This window comes from Dipodomys merriami, unplaced genomic scaffold (genome assembly GCF_024711535.1).
Source record: "Dipodomys merriami isolate MVZ:Mamm:240054 unplaced genomic scaffold, mDipMer1.0.p SCAF_50, whole genome shotgun sequence".
NCBI lineage: Eukaryota > Metazoa > Chordata > Mammalia > Rodentia > Heteromyidae > Dipodomys > Dipodomys merriami.
The window spans coordinates 3,187,078-3,195,218 of record NW_027206069.1 but is presented as its reverse complement, the minus strand read 5'-3'; the positions used below and the strand labels follow the sequence as shown (position 1 = coordinate 3,195,218).

The following is an 8,141-nucleotide window of genomic DNA, read 5'->3' as shown; positions in this document are numbered from 1 at the left end:
GCCTTGAGCTGCCTCTGGGACTCTGAGGTTGGATAGTCCTTTAGCACGAACGATGTTGCTGGTTGATGGGTTGAGATTGAGGCCCTTCACAAGTGGCTTCCCCCTGGGTCAGGAGCAGCAGGAGGAGGGGCAGTGGGTGTGTGCGAAGCTGGCTGAGGCCTGGGGTGGGGGGAGGATGGCAGAGGCGCTGTGAGGTGTCGGGTCAGAGACGAGGAGGGTCCTTCTCGTGGACAAGAGGCCTTCAGTCCAGGCCGTCCTCGTCTTCGTCGGCCGGCCGCGTCTCCTCCCTGGGCCGGGCCTCGGGGGCAGGCGCGGGCAGGGTCTGGGTGTAGACCATGGTCAGGAACCGGGTCAGGGCCCGGGTCACCTGCTCCCTGCTGAGCAGGCTGAGCTGGCCCTGGGCACCCCGGATGTAGAGCAGGCGGTTGTTCAGGAAGTCCAGGACCTCGGGGTCCATGAGGCTGTGCGGGCGGAGGGGCGGGGTGCCGGCCGCCCCCGGGGTGGGCGGGGCCTCCCCCTCCCCGCCGCCCCCGCCGCCCCCGCCGTCGTCGTCCTCGCCGTCGCTGGCCTGCTGCTCGTCCTGCGAGGTGTCTTGCAGGCCGTCATGCAGGCCACACTGACGGTAACTTTGCAGGTCGTCTTGCAGGGCCTCTCGCAAGACGACATCCTCATCGCCAACGACGCGCAGCTCCAAGTAGCGGTTCCGGTACGGGACGGGGCGATTGCCTTCTTGGGGGGTGACCCTCACCCCAAAGAACTCACACAGCGTCAGCCAGAATCCGGGGGTGAACCACAGGCCCCGGGGGGCCTGGCTGTGCAGGGCATTTCGCTGCCAGCGCCCAGGGCCCAGGAAGAGTTCAGCCAGCTCTTGCGCTGGGATGGTATTGGCGCCCACGAGAGGGGGCATCTGGCTGAGCAGCTGGGCAATGGCCGAGGCCATGCCGCTGCCTGCCAGCAGAGTGGAGTCCAGGATGAGGCGTAGCGAGTGCCGTGGCTGGGGCCGCGCCACCTCCATGGCGGGGGCCGGCGGCAGGGAGAGCTGCCACCTCGCCCTGAGCAGCACGAGCAGGGCCGACAGGGCCAGGAGGTTCTTCCAGTAGAGCAGGCCCCGGAAGAAATGGAGCACCACGGCCCGAATCTGGGCCATGCTGAAGTGTGCCAGGAAGCTGTTGAGAACCTGGTCGATGGGGATCATAGACAGGAGTTCTTGGATGAGGGTCTGCTGGTTGAGCAATTCCTCTTCCGAGTCCTCATCGCTGTCCGACTCGGAATCGGTGGACTGATTCCGAAGTGACCCTCTCAGGGCCAAGAGCAAGAGTGGTCTCATGGACCGGCTGTTCAAAGCCCTCCAGCCTCGGTTCCTCCCAGGTGTCAGGGATGGGCTGCCATCTTCCTCCGGCATCTCCATGACGTCGAAGAGGAAGTGAGAGAAGAAAAAGACCCAATGGCCGGGGAGAAGTACGGTGAGCCTGTCATTATTCAGAGAGGCTAGATCCTCGGTGTTGAGAAGGATCATGATAGGCTCCTCGGTGTTCTCCAGGTAGCGGCACCACACCATGAAGGCAGCCCTGAGTGGAAGGATCTTCATCTCAACAGGAGGGTACTCCACCTCCAGCGGGGAGAGGTTGCGAGAGTAGAAAGAGCAGGTGATCTTCTTGCCTGTTTGCTCGTCGACTTGAATCAAGGAGGCGTACAGGGCGTCTCGGGTGACGCCCGTTTCCAAGTAGAAGGGATTCTGCGGCTTGGGGTAGTAGAGACGGGGCGCCTTGCGGAAAGCCCTCTTCAGCCCTTCGAAGGCCTCCTGGTCTTCCTCCCGCCAGGTGAAGGGCGCGTTGCTCAGCAGCTTGCGGATGAGGGGCTCAGCCGTGATGACGAACTGCTCCACGAAGTGCCGGTAGGGGTACATGTGTTGCATTAGGAGGCTCAGGGAGCCCATGGAGACAGGGATGGGGTATTCCGTGATGACGTCCATGATGGTCTTGTTGAGTTTCACCCCCTTGGGGCACACGGTGAAGCCGAGGATCTCGGCGGTCTGCCGGTGGAACTGGCTCTTGTTCAGCGAGCAGTAGATGTTGTGGTGGCGGAAGCGGACGAGCACTTGGCGGACGTGTTGGAGGTGTTCCTCCTGGCTCATAGAGTAGACCAGGACTTCCAGGCCGTAGGAGAGCACACACAAGCCTAGCATGTCCTGTAGGATGAAGTGAATCACGCTCTGCGGGATGCAGGGGTTTGGTGAGATCCGGAAGGGCTGGTAGCTCTTCATGTCCTGAGGCTGCAGGCCGAACGCCGCTTTCCATACCTCCTCTGTGCCCCGAATGCCCAGGCTTTGCTCCACGACGCTCCCCCGCAGCTCTAGCTTTGTGAACCATGCTGCTCCGTGTAACTGGTCGAACAGTTCGGGAATGATCTGTACGTAGTCCTGTGTGTCGCTCAGCATGCTCTGTAGCCTCCAGAAATCGGCTTGCTGCCTGGCTTCTTGCTGCATCCTGATTGCTATAGGCTCCCAGGGCGCGGAGGAGCGACACTCGAAAAAGACGTCGCTGTGATCACTGTCTCCAGCCTGCTGAAGCTCAGAGGGCTCTGATTCAGAAAGATCATCGGATCCGTCTGAGCTTGGCTGGTCGGAAGTCTCATCATCTGCTTCCTTCGGGTTAAACACGTCGGCCAGGTCTGAATAGGGGTGCGGCAAGCCGGGGAGCAGGCTGATGCTGTGCTTCTCCAGGGCGATGCATGGCGGGGGTGGGCGGAAGCAGTTCTTCAGGCAGTAGGGAGAGTGGAAGGTGCAGCGGCCTCTGGCCCAGTCGACCTCGGGGGCGTGGAGTCGCAGCCAGTTGATGCCTAAGACCACGGAGAAGTTGGGCGAAGGTACGATGTCAAACTCGATGGCTTCTTGGTGGTTCTGGTGAATGCACACCAGGCGTTCGGTGTAGAGCCAGATGGGTTCGTTGCCGATGAGGGAGCCGTCCACGGTCTGGATCATCTGTGGGTAGGGCTTCTCGTACAGCTCGATGTAGTGTTCTTGGGCAAACTTCTCATCCATGAAGTTGCCTTCCGCTCCAGAATCCACCAGGGCCTGGACCGCCACACTGTGGTAAGGGGTCACGCGCACCAAGAGCAGCAGGAAGAGATGGGCGCGTTGGAGGCCAGGATGGAAGTCGGTGGGCAGCCAGCTACTGACAGACCACCGCTCTGGGGCAGGTGAGTCGATCCAGGTCAGGTTCCGTGGGCGGGCCTCGGGAGGCAGCCGGAGCATGGCTCTCCTCTCCGCCAGCTTGTCTTCTATTTGCAGGATGAGCACCACCAGGCTGTCCAGGGAATCCGGCTGTGGGACCCGGAACAGATAATGGCGGATGTCTTCATTGAGCCCCTGGCACAGATGGGCCTGCAGCACTTCGTCGGGCCAGCGCAGGGTGGGTACCAGGCTCTGGAACTCATTGATGTAGTCGGTGGCGCAGCGATCGCCCTGCCTGATATTGAACATGGCGTCTTCTGCCACGCGCAGAGTGTGCCGGTACTCAAACACCTCTGACATGGCTTCCAGGAAGGCCGGGAAGTCTCCCAGCACGGGGCTGTTTTGCTGGATCAGAGACTGGGCCCATTCCAAGGCTAGGCCAGAGAGGTGGGAGATGACGTACCTCACTCGCAGGTGGTCGCTGTAGAACATTCTCGGGTAGGTTTGTAGGATCAGTTGGCAGAGCACGATGAACTCGCGGTACTCTCGGCGGTCGCCGGAGAAGCACCTTGGGGTGGGCAGCTGGCCCGCGTCGATCCCTTTCACTAAGATCTCCTCTGCCACTCTCTGCTGTTCGTTGAGGTCGTGCATTCGGAAGAACAGCGACATGATGGATCGCATCATGGCCAGCATTTCTGCGGGAGACGGCTCCAGCTGGCTTTCCTCTTCGGGGCTGTCCTCGTCTTCCGAATCCTTCAGGTCAGTGGTGTCTTCTTGGTCTTCCTGGGTCTCCAGTGGACTAACCGCCACTCCCTCCGTCTCCTCAGATACTTCGGTGAGTGGATCCTCCAGTGCCTGGTGAGAATCACCGTTGCATGACTCCTCCGGGTCTTGGAGTAGGTCATTGGGTGGATCCTCTGTTTCCTTATGTGGGCCACTGGATGGCTCCTCCATGTCTTGGAGTAGATCAATAGGCAGCTCTTCCATTTCCTGGAGTGGGCCACTGGGTGGCTCCTCCCCTTCCCGGGCAGGGCCGCTAGCTGGCCCTGCCCCCTCTGCCGGCTCTCCACTGCCCTGTGTCTCCACGGTGTTGTTGTTGGATGAGCCCTCGGAGGACTCCATTTGTTTTGATGATGGATTCTTAAGCTCCATCATCGTCTCAAATGAGTCTTCAGAGGGTTCTATCATTTCGTCGGTTGGAAAGGAGTGTTTTCTGAAGATCGGTAAGGTGGCGCTGCGTTCGGTCCGCGACTGCGACCGCGCAGATCAGAACCTAGGGATGGAAAGGGCGGGGAGGGGAGGAAAGGCAGCGGGTTAGGGTCTCTGGTGCCAGAGGAATCAAAAGCAGAGCAGATCTAGAGGAATCCTGCCCATGTTCAGGGCAGCCTTTGCCACTGGTCACTTGAGCCACTCTCTTCAGGAGTGAGACTCCCTCAAATCCTGACTGACCTGCCCCCTGGGTGCAGGCCGTCCGCCCAGCCTGCCTACTTCCTCCACGGGTGTGAGAAATTCACAGCCCATAAATTTTGTGGAGCAACTAGCCCACAGCGGCCTCTGTGGTAGACAGGCAGGAAGGCAGGGAGGCAGGGAGGCAGGCAGACACCTGGCCCTGTCTGGCCCTGGGCATTTGTGCCTGAGTCAACTTTCCTTTCGTTCTCTCAAGCCATCTCAAAAGTCCCCGAGGTCACATCTCGGTGCCCTCGGAGCCATTCCTGGCAGGTTGGGTGCTCTGGAGCAAGCCCACTCGGCATGGCAGCGAAGGCGGAAATCTGTGGCAAAGATTTCTGCTCTTTCATAAGCTCAGTGGGTGAGGGGAATATGGACAGGCACTTGGCTTTTAGCCCACCCGTTGTTCGGTCAGTTGTCCAAAACAGCTTGCCCTTCTTCCTCTTTTGTGTTCAAAATATGTTAGTGAAGAGGCCTGGAGATTGGCTTTTATTGTTCATTTCCCTCCCATTAAAAAAAAGTTATAAAATGCCTACTGAGTGTTGGATAAACTTGCACATTTGTGACTTGATCCTGGGCTACCCTTTGGGGGTGATTTCTCTTTCTTGATTTGATCTCCTTCCAAAGCTTGTGTTCTCTCTAGATCTAAGCTGTCCAGGAGATGCTTCAAGTACCTTTCCAGGCCCTCCCCAACTCTGGGGGCTCCCAGAACATCTGGCCTCAATTTGCCTTGTGCAGACATATTTGCATGCCTCTCTGATCACATCTTACTTAAGTTTCCTTCTTTGCTCAAGCAGGGCTAGGCCTCTTCATTCTAGCAAAATCTCCTTCTCTTTGTTACTAATTAATTTACCCTAGCATCAGAATATATTGAATAGAGGTGTGAGCTTGGGTAGGGAAAGGGCATCTATCTTCAAAATCTATCTAGTGATGGCTGTGTTTAGTGGCTGAGACTGAATTTAAAGAAACTGTCTCAATTTGGACTTGTTTGCTCTGTTGGAGCAGAGCAAATTGAGCTTTGATTATTCAGTAGATTAGCTATATAGTCAATATACTTCATAAATTGAATACCTTTGTTACTTCCCAGTTTTCTTCTTAGAGCCACAGGGCTGATATATTAAAAAAAATACTCCTTCCCTCCAAAAAAAAAAAAAAAAAAAAAGCCTTCCCTTATGTGAAACTCCACATTGGCTAAAATCCAAACTTCCCAACAGGATACAAAATTCAGATCTGCTGTTTCTCAAAATTAAACATACCCTTGTCAGCCTGACACTTAAATTTGATTATGCAAACCCTCTGATTAAAGCCTTGTACTGTTTATTTACTGTCTGCAATATTAAATCCAAACCATTCAGTATAAACACATCTGACATGTAAATTCACCAAAACCATTCTCTGGCTAAAATCGAAAGGTCTCAGCATAATACAAAATTCTGACATGTCATTCCTTGAGATAGAAATCATAATTTTTTTTAGCAAGGTGTATAAATTAAGTAAAGCCTCCATCACCACCATCATCACACAAAAACACACAGACACATTGCTTGAGTTCACTCAGCTCTTTCTCAGAGACGTCCTCTGTGGTATGTATTTATTATTGTAAAATTCCAAGTGTCTCAGATAAAATTCGGAGTGAAACACTAAACTTGTTTAAGTAAAATCATCAACAGATTCAGCTCTCATAAGTAAAAAATCTCAGTATGCCTCTCACTGAAAATTCTTTACTGGTTAACATTTAAATTTCTTATCAAGACAACGGAAAAGCCTGATGATATAGCTTCTTACTATAAATTCTATACTTCTGAACAGATTTAGAAATTTGATCATGTCAATGATTAAATCGTTCCACTATCCTGCCTTCAACCTGACAGCAAATACCCTTGGCATGTTATAAAATGTTATCTTAATGTTCCTTAACATTCAAGTGACGACTATAAATAAAACTATAAATAAAAGTTAGTGCATGATTTTAAAAGTAAAAATTATGAGAAGCCCTTTCCTTGATTAAAAAAAAGTACAAAATTCCCACTACTTACTTAGCATAAAATACAATTATTTTACCATGTAATTTATTTGCCTATTTATGAACACAAAATTTACAGTCTCACCCAGTCACTCCCAAGCCTTTGACTGATTTAATTCCAACAACTCTTAGTGTGCTATGAAAATTTGGCCATGTTGTTTTTCAGCAGAAAAGGTCAGTCCTTACAGGATAACATGCATTGCTCCATATAACTCCCGCTTAGAGCTTTGCAGTATTCTCAGTTACCTATGCAATAGGCTCTAAGGTGTTAGCATAAAGTAATACATTTTACTTTGTAACTTCTCTGAACTCTTCCCATCAAACACAAAAAGTTCACTATGTCACGCTCTTAAAAATCTCTTCATGGTCGAAATCCACATTCCTTTGCATGGGCATAAAAATGGGATTTTCTCATTCTTCAAAACTATGTTCAAACTTCTTAGCATGCTGTGTTCATTTCATCACAGTATATCTCTCTTCTGCCCAGTCTATAAATGACCCAACTCAGCAGAGAACACAAGAGTACACTGGTGCCAAGGGCTTCTGCCTAGGAGCAGACCTCATTGATTATGTGATTCAGCCAATCCAAGCACCTTCACATAAAGAATGTTTTACCATCAAATTCCACTGCAGACCCCCAAACCATCATTCATTATTCCTCAAAACCCCTCACTGGCTACATTCCAAACACCTCCATGTAAAGGTTTAAAAACAGTATCATCTAATTCTCAAGTCAGAACGCACCAGAGTCTTCAATGCTAACAGAAAGTCACATCTCCTTAGCAAGCGATCAAAATTAGATCATAGTATCTTCACCATGAAAACATCCATTGTTTGTTATGCCAAAATGCATAAATTGGAACCTGTGACTCCACGATTAAAAACTTTCCAAAGTTTCTTCATTGCCTATAGCATAAAGCCCAAAGTACTTAACATAATACACAGCATTTCATGAAATTAATTGGCTGCTCTATAAAATCCCAAATCTCACCTTGCCACACTTTTAAGCCCCTTTTACTGGCTTATATCCAAACTTATTAGCACCATATAAAATTTTGATCACGTTATCCTTTAAAAATAAAATTCACACTTACTAGTACCATATATTAAATTTGATCTTTTAACTCCATCTTACAACTCTGCAGTATCTCTTAATTGTGTGTGGCATAAAAAGTCCAGATTCTTGGCATGAAATGTGAATTTTATTTCCTAATTTCATTGCGTTCTATTGATCAAACACAAGAAACTCACCATGTCACTCTGTTAGAACTTTTTATTGCATAAATCAAATTCGTAGGCATCTGCAAAACTCTCAACATGTCAAAGCCTCAACACAAATTCCGAATTTCTTTGTGTATTCACAATGCTGGTCATGTAAGTCCTCTAATTAAATCTTTTCTTTGGTGTCAACATTAATCACATCTCTTTGACATGACCTGCAAGGCACACTCTGGCATCCGTCAACATAGAAAGTCAGAATGTTTGGGCATGATCCCTAAA

At 51.1% G+C, this 8,141-nt stretch overlaps 1 protein-coding gene across 1 annotated transcript; it reads right to left on the bottom strand.

The window, feature by feature from the left end:
- Positions 1–241: 241 nt before the first annotated feature.
- Rtl1 (retrotransposon Gag like 1) lies at positions 242–4,360 on the bottom strand. Its single transcript, XM_069997760.1, has one exon. The coding sequence runs from the start codon at positions 4,358–4,360 to the stop codon at positions 242–244; it is 4,119 nt and encodes a 1,372-aa protein (XP_069853861.1).
- Between the last annotated feature and the right edge of the window lie 3,781 nt (positions 4,361–8,141).